Below are 20,392 nucleotides of genomic sequence, written 5' to 3'. Positions count from 1 at the left end.
TGCAAACTGACCCTGTAAATGAACTGGAATGCAGACAGACACTTCCACACTGCTCTGGATGAAATGAGATCCATTCAGCAATAACTGAGTACACACCAATTGTAAAAAACACAGCTGGTCCAAGAGGCCAGTATGAGCTGATCTTATGTTTCTGTTCATCCTGAAGTGCTGTACTCATGTGAAAACACTCTGCCACAAGAATAATTTAGTAAGAAAGCTCTACCTCAAATCAAGACACCTCAGAGAATAACACGCTCTCTTGCACAGATGTAAACCCAAAATGGAGAACAAAGTTTCACTACATGAAACAGCAACAGAAAAGAGCAGGTTTCCTTCCCCAGAATCACACAAAGATCCCTTCTCTTTTCTTTAACAATCTAAAGGCCAAGAAATTATTTTCCTCCCTTTCTTTCTCACTGCTCCTTTTATTAAGTCCATTTCCTGTATTGGTTATTTATACAGTTCTGGACTTTGCTTGCAATAATAACTGCTCTCCCCTTGCCAGAGAAAGGACAGTTATTTTACAGACATCTTCAATAACAAAATTCATCAACACAAAAAGCAGAACACATTGAACATTCAAAGAGGAGGTAAATTTCAATTGTGCAGTAAGATTAAGATTGTGCCATTCAATTCAAATTAAGCAGCAAACAAGACACCACCACACAATCAATCAGAAAAGTCTCTGAGATCAGTAAAGATTGGGATACTTTAGTGTCCATGAGGCGCTAAAAAAGAAACTTCAGGTTTTTTAAACTAAAAACATCAGTTTCAGTAGAAATAAAAGATAAAATCAAAGGAACAACAGCACATGTATTTGTTAGTTTCACAAAATGTATGCTCTGTAGAATACTGTGTAAGAATAAAAAGGATTCAGTAATACACAAATTCCCTGCATTATTCGCTATTATTTCATACAATGTGGGGAACAAAGTGCCTTTTGCAGAGTGAGTGTAGTAGTGAATCAAACACAAATCATACCTATGAGAGCAGAACTAGAGTTCCCAACTGGGATCAGAAATTATACTTCCTAAAATAAAGGAAAATGCATTTTAGCCCTAAATGGTTTAGGGACAGGAAAACTGCCTTGAAATTACAAATAGAAACAGATGCACAACTTGTGAAAGACAAACAATGGTAACAGCACTCAGGAGAAGGAAGAGATATTTGTGTCCTCAGTTATGATGCCAGATATGTCATCATCTTCTGCTTCCAGTTCCACCGGTTTAGTATGGCTTTGAGTGGACCTGGTCATGCCAGCAGCTGCAGTGCCTTTAAATGCAATATATTTTAAACACAGCCTTTTCGACTCCAAAAAGTCAATTAACAATTCTGTAACAAACCAACGCAGATCATTCTACATCTGCCATAATTATATACTGATTCTACAGGGACTTGTTACTGGCCATAGCCAAAGTAAAAGCCTGGAAAGGTTTAATCTTTGACTTTATCCATTAGTGCTACTTAGGTCCTTTAAGAAATGACACTGGGGACACAATTCCATAGCAAATTGTTTCAAACAACAGTGCACTTCACTGTAACAGCCCCTTCCTCAGCCTCTCCATGTGCTTAGGTACTCAGGTTTGCTCTTTACCCAAATATTGTCTGTTTTGCTCTTGCTATGAAATTCTTGTTATGAAAATCTGGTCTACACAACTGTTACTGAAAGTTTTCTATTATAGTGTTTAAAAAACAAAGGACAGCCTCTTTTGAAATTTTCCTTGTTTGTTTGACTGTATTGTTTCCAGTTAAGTTAATCTGAACATTGTCTTCAGTAACACCAAGTATATGAGCACTGAGTGTGTCTTAAACTCTGTTCAGACAGGAATTACAGCAGCACATGGATACTGTAACAAGATGGCAAAAATTCCATTGGATAAGAACTGAGAAAGGTGTATGGCACTGCTGATATCCCAACAGTGAGCCCAACATACCAAATAACTAACAACCAATCACAAGTTTATAGGCCTTCTTTCCATCAAAACCAACAGTCAAATCATACTGCAAGGGCTTTGTTATTTTTCCAGTAAATAACTGAAGCTTACAGTAAAATGTACATAAAGTTAAACCTGACAGCCTTGTTGAACTTTATCTGGAGGAAAGTGATGAAGGAGCTGTAGATCCTTTTTGGTTTTTTGGGTTTAGAATCCAAACTAAGAGACCTCTAAAGAAAGTAACATGGACTACAGAACACAGACACACACACACACACATAGCCATGTCCCCTGGGATCTTGCTGTTGTTGTTCTTACTTTATGTTTTATAGGCAATCTTTATAAAAGATTAGTTTCATCATATGCATACTATATTAGAGGCATATTTCTACAGCTTTTAATATACTTTAGAAAATCAAAATGTAAATCTTGCCTTTGAAAACTTACCAATGCTCAATATATTTAAGGCTCACTAAGCAATTTCAGATTTGTCATAGTCTCTAAATTTGAAAAATGCATTAGTAAAGTTTACAGATTTTTAAAAACAGTTCATGAGTCTCTCAATTATTTAATAGCTTCCCTCCTCCATAAGTGTATGCCAGCTTTTCTTTCACCTCTCTTTCATGCATCGTGTTTCTATGTTGTTGTCTTTACAAAAGGAACAAAAGTATCAAAGAACCACAAACAGTACTCAGTTCAAACTTAACAAAATTCTATTAAGTACTCAGGGTAGATTTGGTTGGCATCAAAGATGACAAAGATCTTTGGGTTCCAGGTATTATCCACACAGCTGTCATACAAGTTCACAAAGCTTCCATCTTTTGAAGGAGGCCTTATGTATTTTGAATCACCGCCGATATAGTCACCAGTTAATACACGAGCAAGAAACATGACTTTATCTGGTCTGTGCAGATGAGGCTGCAGGTTCACACCATGAATCTGGAAAGTATCTCCGTGCTTCATGCTCTCTTTGCAGAAATGGCTGGAATATGATGCATCTCTTGCAAAATAGGTCCCTTTCAAATAAAAAGCATAGAAAATATGATGACGTTCTTAGCATGACCAAGAGGGCATAGCTATCAAGATGATGAAAAATGTCAGTCTGTGTTCATCAGCAATTCTTTTGTAGTTGTTAATTGTTATGACAATATGATCAAATATTTTTAGTGTGAACATTTTACCAGGGAGATTGTCTCATGATCAAGACTGCTTTGCTGGGCATCCCTTCCCCATGCTCCCTGGCTCTACCAGGCAGTTGTGACAATTACATTCCTTACTGCATCCTTAATTACACTTGCCATAAAAGCAGGTGTATTAAACAGCTCTTGGGTAAACACGAGGCATGCATCACAAAGTGCACACTACAAGGAGCACAATGTTGAGCTGCTAACACTACCACTGTTGTATGTGACAGCAATACTTACCTTTTCCATACACAGCAGCATGCATCCCATTTATTCTCCAGTCAAAGTTATGAATACATATTGCTTCTACAAATTCATTACTGGTGCCATGAAACAGCATCTGCTCATTAATCGTTGGGACACCTCTTTTCTTCTTCAGTTGAGCTTTCTTCCTACAGAAAACACACAATAAATACATAAATAAGCACATAAAAAATAACTAGTTGTAAAAACATGCTAAATTACTACTGTGAAAACACTGCTCAGGGTACAGACCTAACACATTCCACTTTACAATTGGATTAATCTAGTTTTTAAACAGGTCAGAATTCTTAAGGTACATATTTAGAAATCACACATTGCTGAATGCTGTAGGATTATTTCCTGACATAGTCTAAGATTTGGAAAAAAGGTCTTCCTACATTAATTTTATCAACATTGTTCATGTGTTATTAGTTTCAGTGTGGTCATTTTCTGCAGATACATCTTTAAAAGAAAGGTAATTTTGCACATTTTGTTTCTGCCACCTACTTTAACGTCATGGTGAAAGGGATAACAAAGTTGGTAGATTATAAAGCACTATTACCTAGGCAAACCAGCAAAAACTGATCTAAGGGCTAGTTATGCTGAACATCTGAAATTTCTTCAACCAGCAACCCTCTGTTGTTGGCTGTTGATCTCTGACAATATATATAAATGTACCCTCAAGTAACTTCTCTTGAAAGGGGGAATGGGACAAATTTATAGAAAAACTGAATAATCAATTGTCAAAAGATGTTCTGTAACAGTCCTTTACTATCTCTGACCAGTTCATTTCATAAAGCCAATTTAGAATTGTCATTAACATAGGAACTACTGTAAAAGGCAAATGTGTTCTGACCACTACAGTAATGCAAATAATCATTCAAACAACGATCAAATGTAATTCCTTATCAATTAAACAAAACACTTTTACAAAACCATAAAAGTTTAAGTAGCAATTGTTCCTCCTAAGCAGTAGAATATACTGGGCGCACTGGCAAGCTGGTTGTGCAGAATGCAGAGATGCCACAACAGGACACTTTGGTAATTTGGAACAGAAATTGAGGAGTCCAACTGTTCTAAAAAGCACCATCTTAGCACCTTCCACAAGCAGTGACAAGATAAACTGGTTCAACAAAATTAAGTTGATCCAGCACTGTGAAAAATCTCATCCAGCCAATTCACTCAATAAAAGGCAAAAACTACAGTAAAACTAAATACCCAGAGACATGTTCTTTGTACCTATGTAAGCACCTAAGCTTTTTCTAAAACTGGTCAGCAATCTCACTGACCAACACCTTTTTTTATTTGTACTCCTCAACAACTCCAAACTAGAAATGCTAGACTAAGTATCATCCTCTTTTCAACCTTCCTCCCTGCGACACCAAAAGAAGTGAATTTGAAATGCTGGAATAGCTATTTCTTTGTAATATACTACCAGGCAATAATTTCTTCACCAGTGAGTGCTTATGGCACTCTCTGTGACCCAAGGGCAGGACCTGGCATTTTATCTTATTGAACCTCACACCACTGGCCTTGACCTATGGATCCAGCCTGTCCATATCTCTCTGCAGAGCCTTCCTGCCCTCAGCAGATCAATACTTCCACCCAGCTTGGTGTCTCCTGCAAACTGACTGAGGGTGCCCTTGATCCCCTCAGGTCACTGATAATTAAGCAGGAGCAGCCCCAACATTGAGCCCTGGGGGACCCCACTAGTGACCAGCTGGATGTAACTCCATTCACCACCTCTCCCTGGGCCTGGCTATCCAAACAGTTTTTTACCCAGCAAGGAGTGCACCTCCCCTAGCCATGAGCAACCAGATTTTCCAGGAGAATGCTGTGGGAAATTGTGTCAAAGGCTCTACTGAAGTCCAGGTAAAAAATAACTGCAGCCTTTCCCTCATCCACTTAGTGGATCACAGGAGGTGAGGTGGGTCATCAAGCAGGACCTGCCTTCCCTAAACTTATGCTGGCTGGGCCTGACCCCTGGTAGCCCTGCACGTGTGATGGCACTCAGAATGAGCTGCTCCTTGCCCTTCCCTGGCACTGAGCTCAGCCTGACAGGTCTGTAGTTCTCTGTATCTTCCTTCCAATCCTGTTTGTGCATGGGAATCACATTTGCTCACCGAAGCCAACTGGGACCTCCCCAGTGAGCCAGGACTGCTGGTAAATGGTTGAAAGTGGCTCAGTGAGCACCTCCCCATCTCCCTTGGTACCCGCCAGTGGATTCCACCCATCCCCATAGACCTGTGTGGGTTAGCAGGTTCCATTTTCTCTTGAATTATGAGGGCTGCATTTTGCTCCCTGCTTCTGTCTACCAGCTCAGGGTCTGGAGTGTCCAGATAACAACTGTCTTACTTTAATGCCTTTATTGCCTCAGTCCTTTCCTCATCCTTTGTCACTATGTTTCCCCCACATCCAGTAAGGGACAGAGATAATCTACAGCCTACCTTTTGTTGATGATTTACTTTAAATGTATTTTCATTTTCTTTTACAGCAGTGGCCAAATTAAGTTCTAGTTGGGCTTTGGTCCTTCTAATTTTCTTCCTGCAAAACATCTCAACATCTTTTACTCCTCCTGAGTTGCCTGCCCCTTCTTCCCAAGGTCATAAACTCTCTTTTTTGTCTGAATTCCAGCCAAACTTCTGTGTTCAGCCAGGATGATCTTATTCCTCTACTACCTGTCTTTCAGCACATGGGGATAGCCTGCTCCAAAGCCTTTAGGATTTCCCTCTTGCAGAGTGTTCAGCCTTCCTGGACTCATTTGCCCTTCAGGACTGCCTCACAAGGGACTCTGTCAAACAGTCTCCTGAACAACCCAAAGTCTGACCTCTGGAAGTCCAAGGAAGCAGTTCTGCTGACCCACTTCCTCACTCCACCAGGAGAGAAAGGAAACTAAAAGTAGGATAACTCTCTTAACCATCAACATATGTAAGGAATTTCACTTCCTCACACATGTTAATGATAAAGCTTTAAATTAACAACAAATTACATATTTTTTAAAAAATCGTGTAACTTATGCAAGATTTTAGTATACATCTGGTTAGTTATTTCCTCACTCTTTAACTTAGTCGAGATTATTTTATTAGTGCAAAATATCTTAAACCTTCTGATATGTACTCCTTCCTACAAGATACACATAACTTTGTGTCAAGTACAATTGCTTAAGAAAAAAATAAGTGGACACCAAACTGAGCACTTCCTACTTCTTCCAGGCCAGCACAATACAAAGAGGGAAAAGCCAAGAACTTGGAACAACGTTTTGTAGCGCATTAAACTTAAAATAAATTGCATGAATATGTGTTAATTAGACACTTAATTCTGTCCTGTGCTGCACAAAATTGAGAAATTCAACAAGACTGAAACATTAATTTCATTTGTTCAGTAAAAATTAAAATAATACACAAGCCTCTCAAGGAATCATTTTACAAAAAGCTAATTTTTGTTCTTCTTACTTCACTATAAGGATCATGGGCATCTACCACACAGGTACTCTGAACATCTTCAATACATTATTTTTCTACAGCTTTATCTAATACATTTCTACAAGTATTACATTTCTGCACCTGTAGAAGCTACACAAGCTTGAAAATTAAATTTTGAATAAAGAGAAATGACAAATAAGAAAAGCTTTAAAAGTTAAAAAGTAACAAAAATTCCATTTATAATAACAACAGTTAAACATATTTCTGATGCATGACTTAAAACTTCTCCATTAACAATCCTAAAACTGTTGGTTTTAGAAATAATCTCACCTGCAAAAAAACTCCCACAAGTCTAGATTTTGTATTCTCTTAATTCTTTTAATTCGGTGGCTATCCATTGTTTTTCCAAAGAGACTAGAAACTTCATTATATTCATTTGTTTTCTTTTGCAATGGAATAAGCTGGAAAAAAAAAGGTTAGTGCGATTTCAATTCAATGCATTATTTCATTGTCACATGTTTTTGACCAAGTTGCACACCAACTCTTACCTGGTATGGCTCCTCAGTATTTACATTCTCCCAGTGTGAAGGCATAGGGATAGCCTCATTTTCACAGATGAAACTTCAAACAAAAAAGGTAAAAAACTGCATCACTTCAAAGACACAAGGCATTTTTTTCCTGTCAAACTCCTCCAAACAACACAGGATGCAAAAAAAGCAACCCCCAAGAAGTTTATACAGAGCTGCTAAACAAGAGTGGTTTAAGCACAGGCACTACATACACAGAAGCTATAAAGCCTTAAAACTGGGACTGAAAGAATTTCCTAAAAGTAAAGAATGTCACCACATGGAAATAAGAGTATTGAATGCAATTATTGAAAAAACAAAGTAAATTGCCACTATTTACCGAATATCTACTGAAAAAGCATTGACACTTCAAAAACACAGGTCTTCCTGACAGTCAGTGTAAACAGATTGCTATTATACGTCTTATGTCAAATAACAAATTTCTTTTTGAATGTATAACAACACTACAATTCAGAACTGAATTTTTTCTTATAAACTATTTGGGGAAAAAACACACATGTCCCATGTACTCAATTTCATCTGTGGTAGTAACACTGCATAGCTCAGTTTATTGTTTGGTGAGTTCCAGGTTTACATCAGCTCAGCTTTACATCTAACGACTGGTAAAATGGCAAGAAACTGACAATCTAAAGCAATTAGACTCATAAAATAATTGTTACAACACAATTCAACTCCAAGTCATTTTAGAGTAAATGAGTAAAATATAGGCATGACATATAACTCCATCTTTTTTTGCTATTACAATAATACTTCTAAATAATTTATGGAGTCAATGGATTCCATTTTTTGGTGCTGCTTCCCTGCAGCAATTCTGATTCAACAGGTATTCAGAGCAAGTGATTCCAAAAGCAAATAAACATAAACAATAAAGAGAAAACATTTTTGTTTCATTTTACTTAGAAGAATCAGGGATAAAAAAAATACAGAGTCTCTCTTATTTCCTTACCTGAATGAATTGATTGCAAAGGGAGCTCGTTTTATTGGACGTTGTTTAAGGGTAGTTAGGTTGATTTGTTTCATCACTGAGCATAAAACAAGAATTAGTATGAAATTTTTGGGAATTCATCTGCAGCATATGAAACATTTAAGTGTCATCTTTCAAAAGTAAATTACACCCTAAATTACTTGACAGGAATTCCTATTTCAACAAGTAACAAATCAGCATTTTCAAAAAGTGCTTCTAAAAGCATCGGCATTTATAGGAGATGGCAAAACGCCCAAATATTATGCACACAAAACATTTATTTTTTAAATATTCATCTAACATTCAACCTGACTAAATCACAGGCAAAACTTCCAGTGACTTGAATGGGATGACAAACAATACACTATCCTTAGTGTAAGACACCATGACCTAAAGAGTAACATAAAAATTGTTCTTTAAGATTTGCTTTTATTCTTAACATAGTTTTTTATAAAGAGACATTTCAACACAAGTAAGCATAAAACTCCTTGTATTGTTAGATACCACTTTACTGCCAGAATATTGCTGTTTTACTCAGTCCCCACTTTCTGTATTTGAAATATTTGAAATTCGAATACATATATCAGAATATGTATTTATTTCCTTAATTTCCTATATTTAAGCATATAGCTGCTTTGAAATTTAATCAGAAAATAAACCATATATGAATAGAAAAACTAAAAAGAAATTTACTAGAACACACCTTTGAACAAAGAGGAGATTATAATGATAATTATTTACATCTGTTAGAAACCTGTAATACCCTGTAATTTACAAGAACAGCATAAGTGAGATCTTTAGAATTTCCTAGTAAATCCTTTTGCCTATCTCCTTGTTATTCTGAGAACAGAACTGGGTTCAACTACCTGCTGAATTATTAAATCACTTCGATGCCAGTATTTTGCAGGAAGTCTCCTTTACAGCACTGTTTCTTACACAGACTGAATGGAATTGGTTTTCCAAGCTTACAGGAAGTTGCACACTTAAGAAAAAAGGTTCAACCTTCCCAGTTTGAGAGTTGTATCCTACATGCCACCTACAGCTGAAGCAAGCAGTAGGAACACAATGAAGTGCTATTAAACAAAACATGCTATTCCTAGCTATTTCTGTAAACTACACAAAAAATTCTGTGTACAAAACAGGGCAGCTGTTTCTAAAAACTCCTATGTGCTTTCCAGTAAAGAAGACATTCTTAATCATGTTTTTGCACCAGATATGAGGACAATAACCTGCTGAATGAACAAATGTGCTGGTGTATCTGAGACCTTCTGTGATTTAAATTTACTCTTTGGACAGACACATACCTGAAAAGTCCAGTGTGTAGTTAAACTTTGCAGTGGTAAAAGACAGAGATCCATGAGGGTTTGTTCGGAAACTCCTTTCAATATCTTCACTGCTAATAGAGCAGTGACTGTTTGAGTCAGTCTTCAAAATAAAAGAAAAAGAACATTAAGACACACTCAGCCATAGGTAATTCAATGTATGGAATCCACCAGAGTCAATATAACTTCATAGGTATTTACCTGAAACATATGCCATTTACCACACTCAGCCAAATAAAACCAGCCCCACTGGGTATCGGAGGTATCCATGTCCTCAACTGGACTTTCCATCTTTGCAAACACATCTTCTGATGGTCCTTGAAGCATTTCCTGAAACATTCACACATATACACACAAAAAAAGTTTAGATAAATTTATAAAGAAAGCAAAATAAAGTGCATTTGCAATAACTACCAAAAAAAGAGAAAAGTCCTATCATGCTGAGGACAGATCTGTTCTTTCTTTTCCAGATAAAAATTCTCAATTTTCTACTTATCCAGTAGTATCCTTTAACTTCGTTAAACACTGAAAATTCTATTAATTGTCTGTAAAGTGTGACAGTAAAGGCAAGAGCTATAGGCTTTATGTGATCAAAGAGAGGTGCTAAATTTCATATTGAGGGTTATCAGATTAAGGCCACTCAGAAATATACAACAGGCTCTTCATTCACACTTCTCAAGAATGAGGTGTTTGGGTTACATCCAACAGCTTGATGGAAACATCTACTAGGTACTCACCTGAACAAATCAGACTGGAAATCAAAAATTGTAAGACAAAAACTTAAAACTAAGACAAAGAATACAATTATTTAACTGTGCAAGACCACAGTAGATTATTCATTTACACTACATTAAGAAGAATTTTCCCCCTAATGAACCCACTTAAAAATGACACAGTAAAATTCCAGGTACTCTGTACTTGTATTTACAGAGAAGGTTCACACCAAAAGCAAGAGTGGCTCCCACACAAGCAATGACTACCACAGGGTTCTGAAGGGTGGAAAAAAAGAATTGAGGAAAGGATACAGAGGTCTACGAAACCATGACAAAACCAAATAGGGAATAATCACATCTTCTTCTGACATAGAGGAGACACTTATCTAACGTTGCACATGTCACAAAGTAAGTGAAAGAAAAAGTTCATTAATCAGATGGCAACCTATGGGATTTCTTTTCATGGTATGGTGTGGATGCCGCAAATTTATTCAAGTTCAAAAAGCAGCTAGACGAGTTTAAGCTTACCAAGAGCTATGCCAGAATACCTTCAGAAGAACAGTCCCTGCCAGAATTCAGCTCATTCTTTGTTTGTCAATAAAATTCTGAAAACTCTGAAAGTGCTCACCTCTATTTGCATGTATTTCCTAATATGTCAACATCCTGCAACAACCTCCCCAAGCAAAAATTCTAAGTAAATTTCAGGGAATCTTTCAGAGAAAAAATTTGCCCCACTCCCAGAAAAGGTCAGCAATTCATCCACTCTGTTTAAGCAAAACACTTTGGCACTCTTCCCAAATATGTCCTCAAGTTCACTTTTTCTTCCAAAAGTGAAACACCACCCTCCAGCGCAAATCAAACAATCTGCAGTTAGTATCCTGGATGCTTCAGTTGTTTCCTGGTCACTTCAACCCAGAAAAAATAGAGACCTGAAAGAAGACAAATACTGGAGACTAAAAGCAGGCATCCTTGTTCTAGACAGTGCTACTGGGGCAGCAGTTCAGAGCAGGAGGCACTTCCAGCACCACCCTTCACCCCCCATTTTTCCCCAGCTAGTTGTATTTCTGTAGTTGTTTGTAAAAAAAAAAAAAATCTGAGAAATCTCTTTGTGATAATAGCTAGAGGTTGTACACTAATTATCAAAAGCTCCAAAGGGTTACAAAAATGTAGACACTTAGAGATCAGGAGAATCACAAGCGGACCTCAAAAATATCACCAAACTGCAGAATCTGAGGCCAAACCTACTTCAGTGAAAATGGAAGCCTAGCCAAAGCTACATGTATGGATTGCTGCCTCAAGCTCAAGCAGTACTACACAAAAGGTTAATCAGCTGCACAGAAAAAGTATTTTGAAAGAGGTAAGAAAACCATTCTCTGCTTCAGAGAGCATCTATCAACTCCTCTTCTATTACCCACAGCAACACAGCCACAGAGCCTATGTTCATTTGGTGTTAAAAGCACAACTGGACAACATCTTTTGATGAAAATCTTTCACCTGCAATTTGATTCTTCCTCTTGGAATTTGACTATGTTCCATCCTACTAAGAGCAGGCAGAGGTAATCTGCACTTCTTTAAAGCTGAAGAAAGCAATTCAAGCTTTTCTTGGTAATGTTTTGTTTCCTCATGTTCCCACTAAAATGGTCCCAACTCAGCTCCCTCCCAGCATTAGTTCAGGGCCTTGACTCTGATCAATCAAATCAATGATGCCCTTTGAACAAGAGGACATGCCTTCACAAGCAGAGAAGGCATGATCATCTGTTCCTGGTAACACACTTAAGAGTCCTCCAGGGGCATCTCAGCCTCCAGAATAAGCCATCTACTAAGGAAAGAGTTACTCCCATGGCTTTCAGAAATCTTACATTCAATCCACATAGATTACCCTCTTTGCAAAGCCTAGGGTAAGCAGGTAGACTCCAGGATACTTTAGAAGAATGCAGGAAAAACCTGAAGGCATGAATATGTAAAGCCATACAAGCAAGAGAACAGTTCTCAAAGGTGACATAAATCCAAAACGTTTGAAGTAATTACTGATTAATTCAAAATCAAATGCACACCTTTTATAAGCATCAGGAAGCATTTTGAGAAGGGTCTCAACTCCCATCATTAGCACTGTTTCTACTGGCCCAGAAGCTACCAGAACAGCTCAAATTAAACAAATTTCTTAGGGAAAAATATCTTCTTAAACAAGAACAGTACTTGTGTGCTGTGACTGAACAGCTTTACTACTACTGGCAATGCACTTCCTCTTTTTTCCAGAAGTACTTCATGTTGGACTGACATGCCTTACATGTGTAGACTCACAGAATGCTTTGGGTTAGAAGAGAACTTTAAGACCATCTGGTTTCAATCCCCTGCCATGGGCAGGGACACCTTCCACCGGACCAGGTTGCTCCAAATCCCATCCAACCTGGCCTTGAACACTGCCAGGGATGGGGCATCCACAGTTTCTCTGGGCAGCCTGTGCCAGTGCCTCACCACCCGGATGATAACAAACATCCCAATGGACTACTCTGTGATTCCTGCTTCACTTGGCACAACGTGCTTTATTGCCAAAGGCTCTTCTCCCTGCAAACACCGCCTTGGTACAGTACCCTGCTGGGAACACGGGCAGGGCTAAGGGAACCTCTGGCTCTTCCTTAGCGATCACGACACCTGATTAGGAGACTTTCCTGAGGCGAGCGCGCACGGCGAGGAGAAGGACCAGCATTAGCCCCAGTACGGGACACACGGTGGAATGACAATGCCCTTCCCACCTGCGCCCCCACGCACCCTCTCCGTGCTGCCGGGGGCCGCCGTCGCAAGCACACCCGGAACCGCACCCTCCAGAGCCGAATCCATTGGCGCTCAGGGGCACGGCCCGGCGAGCGAGCCGAGCACAGAACCACTACCCCTGCATCGGGCGCGCAGGCCGCTCTCCCACACGCAGCGGCCGACGCCTCCCACCCCCGTGCCCGAGCTGGCAGCAGGGCGCTGCGCGGCGCGGCGCGGCCGGAGGGGCTCAGGGCTCGGGGCTCGGGGCTCGGGGCGCGGCACGGCGCGGGGGGAGGGGCGGCGGCGGCGGCTGTTCCGCCCCGCCCGCACTCACCGCAGGGGCCGCGCGCGCCGGGCGCGCTCCCGCAGGCCGCGCGGGCCGGGCGCGCGGGGCCCGCTCCGCTCCCGGCGCTTCCGTTACCGGCGGCCGCGGAGGGCGGGGCCGGCGCCGCGGTGGCCGCGCCCCATTGGCCCGCCGGGGGTGGGTATGCAAATGAAGGGGGCGGGGTTGGAGCCGCTGTCGTAACGCGCAGAGGGCCCGGAGCCGGGCCCGGGCCCTGGTACCGGCACCGGCCCTGGTAGCGGCAGCGGCCCTGGTACCGGCACCGCAGTGTCAGCACCCGAACCGGCACAGTCCCAGCACCGGCATCACTTCCAGCACCAGTCCCAGTGCCAAATACAGGCCAAGCACCTGTTCCACTACCACTACCAGGCCTGGTTCCAGTATCAATACACTGCCTGTGCTAGCAGCAGCACCAGTTCCAATCCAAGCACCAGTCCCTGTTCCAGCACCAGTCCCAGTTCCAAAACCAGTTCAAGTACCTGTACCAGTACAAATACCGGGCCCAGTGCCAGCATCAATACCAGTTCAGTGCCAGTGCCAGTACCTTTACCAGGCCCAGTCCCAATTCTGGCATCAGTCCCAATTCCAAAACCAGTCCAAGTACCTGTACCAGTACTAAATCCAGTACCAGACACAATTCCAGTCCCAGTCCAAGCACCAGTACCACCAGCAATCCCTGTTCCAGTCTCACTACCAGTACTAGTACTGGTATCAATCCCAGTCCCAGTTCTGGTTCCAAAAGGTGTTCAGGTACCTGCCCCTGTAGCTGTATAAGTACCAGGCCCAGGTCCAGTCCCAGGATCAGCATCAGTCACAGTTGCAGTTCCAGTGCCGGTGCCAGTAACAGTAACAGTCCCAGTCCTAGTTCCAGTACCAGTACCGGTACCAGGCCCTTGTGGCACCAGAGCCATGACACCAGGCTGGTGCCAGGCACGGCAGCAGATGTGACCATCACACCGTGCACAGCGAAGGTCACAGAGCAAAGAGGGCAGCAATAAGACTGCTGCAGGCGCTCACAGCCCCTGAGCAGCTTTATGCCACGATGAGGTCTGGAAGCAGCAGCAGCAGCTCTAGGACCAGTTAGTAAGAGAAGCCACGGTGCTTAGCATAGATCACCCCAGCCCTTTGGGGCAGACGGTCTAGGAGGGGAGCTGCTGGGTGGAGAAGCTGACAGTGGCACCACCTACAGCACTCTGCAGTCAGCAGGTGGCCTGGGAACCTCCAAAACACAGGCAGTCTTCATACATGTGTGCAGTCGTTGCAGTACATCCTGCAGTGAAGGGTTTTCAGTGAGCAGCATGCCAAGAACAACACAGGTGGAGTGAAAATAATTAATTTCTCCAATTCTCAGGGAGTGTCAAACAGGATGTTTATCCAGATTCTGGCTGTGCTGACCTTGCCTCTGAATACAGAGTTAGAAAAGGTTATTTATTTGAGTTAAAGAGTCAAGCAGCCCATGGTGAATCACTGGAGGTATTTCACTGGCATGAATATAATGCTTCTGGAATAAAGGAGCTTTCTGGAAGTAGAGCCATCTTTTTTTAAGTGTGTTATTTGTACTGACATTGTTGGAAAGCACATGAAGTTTGTTGGGACATATCCTGTCTTGCTTTATGGATCTATACACAGGCTTGAAGCAAGGAAGGAGTCTGTTACCACCTTAGCTGCTGAATGTCTGTTGAACATTTTTTTTTTTTGATTGAGAAGATTCTGACAATGCTTTAAGTCTAATGTGGGCCTCTTTGAGTCATCTATTTCTATTGCTATTGCTGTCTGTTGTGTATTTTTAAAATGAGGGTCAGGCTTTTTGCAGAATTTGTGTATTTGAAGTTACAGTAGCACAATGCAGAGCTTTCTAGCAGCCAAAAGTTTTAAAGAGGTTTCTGCTGCTATGTCTTGAAGTGGGATAGAATTGAGATTTTTGTTGTGTGTTTCTTCCCTTTCCTTGTATGTTTAGATTGATAATTAATAATGGAGTGTAAACCTCTCTCTGTATAAGAATATCTTCATTGCAGGGAAAACCTAGCCTGATATGAGACTGTATTCTTAGGAAGCTACATGCTAATGCCAGACTCCTTATGGCAACAGCATAAAAACCTTCCAAACCCAAAGATTTCTGTGGATATGTGAAGTACTGTGTGCAGACTAACAGCCTAGCTGAAAAAGACATAATTGCATTAATTGATTCTCATCAGCCTCAAGCAACAAAAAGGCAGAAAGTGGAGAGGTTTGGCCACATGACTTGAGTTACAAACCCATTATTGCAGGGAATGGTCAAATAGAAGTGAAAGAGAAAACTCCCTGGTACTGCCTGGTACATAAATTGTAGGATCATGGAAGAATTGAAGTTTGAAAGGACTGATGAAGTTCTTTAATCCAGTCTCCTTACCAAAGCAGGCCTAACTTAAAATCTAGATTAGGTTGCTCAGTTCCTCATTCACACTTTTTTTTTTTCCTCTACAGGCATGTATGCTGAACTGTTTTCAAGGGCAAGAAGCTTTTGTCCTTCTGTCCATTCCAGAATTTCTTGTGTTGCAACTTGTGGGCATTGACTCTTTCCTTTCAGTGAAACCCTGTGAGGTGAGCTCCCTCAGTCTTCCTGGCAGTGCCTTTCCTTGTGTAGGAAGATAACAGGCACTGTCTCCAAGCTGGTGAAATCTACCTGAAGAAGAGGGAAAGCGCAGTCAATTACCCTAAAACAGTTCTTCTTTAATTGTATCAGACAGGGGATTAAAATAGGATTCGAGTTGGAATGCACCTTGGTCATCTTTGAGGGGGTTCACAAAGGTGTTCAGAGGGCTGGAGCACATCTTTTCCACAGACAAACTGAGAAAGTTGGGGCTGTTAGCTGGGAAAAGAGGTGGTTTAGGTGGGGTTGAAAAATCCTAGTACTCCTTTCGAGATCCTGAATATGGTTCTGCTGTTTTATAGCCAAGGATGCAGTTTTCCCCCACTGCCTCCAGGGCACACTGTGGCATCACATCCAGCTTTCCATCTACCAGGACCACGTTGCCTTTTCAGAATAGTTGCTCACCATTTCCTAACCAATATCGTTGCCAGGGGTTATCTCTTTGCAGGTGAAGAATTTCGGTTTTGTCCATTTTCAGTTTCATATGGTGCCTTTGATCCCACTCCTCCAGCTTGTCTGTGTTCCTCTGAAGAGCTGCTCTCTGCCCTTGAGTGTATCAACGAAGAAAAGACAAGGAACATAAACCACCATTATACATTCTCCAAGAGGGGAAAGTGGCTGATTCTTTGGTATTTGCCATTTCATAGTAGATTAATTTTTAATAATCGGTGTAATGATACATATATGCAACTGAATGATAATGTAAATGATAATGACATATAATTCTGCCAGCATTAACTGAAAATAAGCAGAAACCAAACAGAACAACCAAAGAAGGAATAAAATATAACCACTCCATGCCCTCCCCCAAGACCCCACATAACAGTATGACTGTGCCATGAAAAGAAAATACTGAAACTCTTTTGCCACTTTTCAGAAAATGTCAAGATTTTGTGTGTATTGGACCATAAAGGAAATTGTAGGATGCATGTGACACCTGTCTCTTGCCCAGAGGCAAGAGAAGAGATTGAGGAAATACTCTGCTTATTACAGAGCAGTGCATCTGGAGGCCATGGCTGTCCACCTCAAATATGTCATTGGTCTTAAGATGTTCAGGAAACTGTAGAAGAATGTTATTTTACATTTTTTCCTTGAAAGTCTACATCCTCTTGATTTGTTGTTCAAGGAGCTTTTAGATGTGTCAGGTGATTTTTCTTAACCTGAATCTCCTGCATCCTTCTGTTTTCTAGAAGATCCTTTTCTAGCCCTGCTTCTTCTGTTTCTTCTAGCTATACCACTTCTGTACTCTGGGAGATAGAAAAGGTCTGGGAACATCTCCAGTTTTGATTTTTGTTGTTGTTGTTTTGTTTGGTTTGGTTTGGTTTTTTGCTTGTTTGTTTGTTTGTTTGTTTTTTTGGTGATACTGACTGAAAGCCATTGTCCCAAGCAGTACATGTTCTACCCCTTATTAATGGAGAATAAAACCCATACCTAAGAAATTCCTTGTCTCCTTTTATTTTTCTTTCGCATTCCTAGATGTTCTATTTTTCCCCTGGTTGTCTCACTCTCATGTCCAATACTTCACCATTACTTGGTTGCTTAAAATTGCCAGTTGTCTTTTTGTCTCTTTTTATGGGTAGACTGAGCTCCACCATCCCTGGATTATTTGTTTGGGGTATTGGGGGGGAAGGGGGAGAGGTTGTTGTTGTTGGGGTTTTTTTTGGAGGGATTTTTTCTGCGGGGAGGAGGAGTCTGGGAAGTTTCCAGATTTTCAGCTGTCATTTAGAGAACTGAGATACAAATAGATGCACTTGTAGCAGCTACAGAAAGCCGAGAGCTTTTAGTTTGTTTGTTTCTCTCTGGAGATGAACATAGAAGGCCCACGAGGAAGAAGACTTTAAGACCTGCACTACTTTTTGACTCCTGCCTTTTCCAGGGTGACACAACATTGCTAACTGCAGCATTGCATAATGACTGTTTACCTGAGTCAAACAATCAGAGAATGAGATAACCTCAAAAACAGTGAGTCTGCCAGCATCAGCACACTTTCTCAGGTAGGACACATGAACAGCTGCATGGGGCTGGTTCTCATTGACCCTGCAGTGCTGGGTCAACAACTCTGTGTTGTTCTAATGACTGAACTTCACTCATCACCCTACTTCCCTCATGTCCTGGTTTAAGAGACAGGTGTCTGCCCAGGAAAGCAGGAAGCTTCTTGGAACGGAAAATATTACCTCCTCTTCCCTCCAAATTATTAAGGCTTTTAAATAGCAGGGCTTTCAGGCAGAGATAAGGGAAAAGGAGTAACAGTTCTTTATTCGAATATCTATAGCAAGGCAAGCCAACACCCACAAGGGCAGCACAAAGCACCAAAGCAGGACCCCAGTCCCTGCAGGCTGCAGGCGCTCCCCCCTCGCTGCAGCTCCGGGCACAGCCGGCAGAGCGGAGATGGCTCCACTTGCAAAACTGACAGGGGGCAGCCGGTCTCAGTGTCACTCCAGGCGGCACCTGCTCTGTAGCAAACCACGGTGCAGCCCCGGCTGGGGAAACACAGGCGCCCACTGCCCACACCACTCTCCCCTCCAATCGCTGAGAGCAGAAGGGCTGAGTCCAGCCCCTGACCCCCAGCCAGGCCTCAATGAACCCCCGGCCTCTCACAGCATCTCTGTATTTCCCAAGAGAAACCTCCCAGCCAGAGAGATCACTCCCCAGCCACCAGTGCCCCTTCTTCTGCAACCGCACCCCTTCTCCCCTCCTGCCCAGGAACAATTCAATGGAATTCCAAGACGTCCAGCTAGGCCTTGTGTCTCGTAAGTGTCATCCATTCATCATCTCCAGAGCAACAAATGAGGAGAAAATTACCTGAGAGGGAGGGAAGGAAGGAAGTGCGGAAGGAAGTGCGGAAGGAAGTGTGGAGGGAGGGAGGAAGGGACCTGAACCTAACACCTTCCTATGTGGAGCGTGCATAGTTTTTGCTTCTATGTACACACTTGCAATGGACTGCATCAGCCTGAGATTTGAATATATACATTGCTTCTCTATATAGAGAAAAAAGACTTATCTGTAGCCTGATGCATTCCTCTCCCACCATTCACTGCAGCCTAGAAAAGGATGCAGGGATTACTTCCTACCTTGTTCAATGGCTGCATATATCGTTCCTGTCCACCTTACCTCCTAATGAGTAACACTTATGGAGGGAATGGCTTGTCCAGAATTGCTGCCCATGCTGGGCTGGAATATTCTGAGGAGAGAGGTGCATTTGCAGAGTAGTTTTAAGCCCCGTTACATTAGGCAGCACAAGCAAGCATCTGTAGTTGCTTCTGTGTCTGGGGAATGTGGTGAGCAAGATTGGGATGATCAGAGACAATGCCACATTGCAAACTACGGGGCTGGGAGACGGTGTTTGTCTGGGAAGTCTGCAGAGGATAGGCATTCATAAGAAGATGCAAAATTACATTCCACATCTCTCTGGACCCTCATGATGTCTCCATCCACTAGGACTCAAGTGATGTTTAAGAGTGTACTGGGGTCCGGCTGAGATAATTTTCTTTGTAGCAGACTGTATGGTGCTGCATTTGGGATTTGTAACTAAAGCAAGCCCTGGTAACATACCTGTGTTCTGGCTATTGCTGAGCACTGCCTGCACAGCATCAAGGCTTTCTCTTACTCCCACTCAGCCCCCCTCAGGGGTATTTGAGAATTTGGAGGGGACACAAGCAGGACAGCTGACCTAAACTGACCCATATGTTATTGTATGCTCTACAATATCATATACAGTAACAGAAATTGAGGAGAGATTTTGGGAAGGCAACCATTGCTCAGAGACTCACTGGATATCAATCTGCTTTTTCATCACTGTTTTTTCCCCTTTCCTCTTTCCTTCAGTTAATAAACTATTTTTATCTCAGCCTGTGAGTTTTCTCACTTTTGCTCTCCCCATCCTGCTGTGGTTTTCAGGGGGGAGTAAGTGAGATGTTGTGTGGTGCTTAGCTGTGGGTGAGGGTCAACCTGCCACAAAGTGAGAAAAGAAAATCTCCAGTCACTCTGGTGTACACAGCCATGCTTCCACACAGCTACAGCACATTCCCCTACTCAAACGTGCACACACATGTGCATCTGAGCTGTAATTCTTGTACTCACCGCCCCACTGTTTACCTCAGGATGCTGTGAATTGCCAAGGGATGCACCACAACCAGCTGCATCCACATCATGCCCGAGCCAGTGCTGCGACACTGCTTGGAGATTCCTTCTATAGGGTACAGGGGCACCCATCTGCTGACGTTGTTTATACCTCACGTGACCTCCTGAGTGCAGGGAGGTCAGACCTGGGGCTGTTGCAGAGAACACCAAGGCATGTCTG

The 20,392-nt window shown here is 41.9% G+C and overlaps 1 protein-coding gene across 2 annotated transcripts; it reads right to left on the bottom strand.

Annotated features, from left to right (window-relative positions):
- Positions 1-498: 498 nt before the first annotated feature.
- PARP11 (poly(ADP-ribose) polymerase family member 11) lies at positions 499-13,556 on the bottom strand. Of its 2 annotated transcripts, none has more exons than XM_058856753.1 (8): positions 13,455-13,556; positions 9,858-9,986; positions 9,639-9,759; positions 8,317-8,392; positions 7,332-7,404; positions 7,114-7,244; positions 3,359-3,510; positions 499-2,950 (listed from the first exon to the last, which is right to left on the bottom strand). In XM_058856753.1, the coding sequence occupies exons 2-8, from the start codon at positions 9,981-9,983 to the stop codon at positions 2,637-2,639; spliced, it is 993 nt and encodes a 330-aa protein (XP_058712736.1). In that variant the 5' UTR covers positions 9,984-9,986; positions 13,455-13,556; the 3' UTR covers positions 499-2,636. The 2 variants fall into 2 exon arrangements, with proteins under 2 accessions (XP_058712736.1, XP_058712726.1); XM_058856743.1 differs by lacking the exon at positions 13,455-13,556 and adding an exon at positions 13,139-13,409.
- Positions 13,557-20,392: the final 6,836 nt, after the last annotated feature.

The sequence above is a fragment of the Poecile atricapillus genome, chromosome 1 (genome assembly GCF_030490865.1).
Source record: "Poecile atricapillus isolate bPoeAtr1 chromosome 1, bPoeAtr1.hap1, whole genome shotgun sequence".
Lineage (NCBI taxonomy): Eukaryota > Metazoa > Chordata > Aves > Passeriformes > Paridae > Poecile > Poecile atricapillus.
Note: the sequence above shows the minus strand (reverse complement) of the source record. Positions and strands in the feature narration are given on the sequence as shown.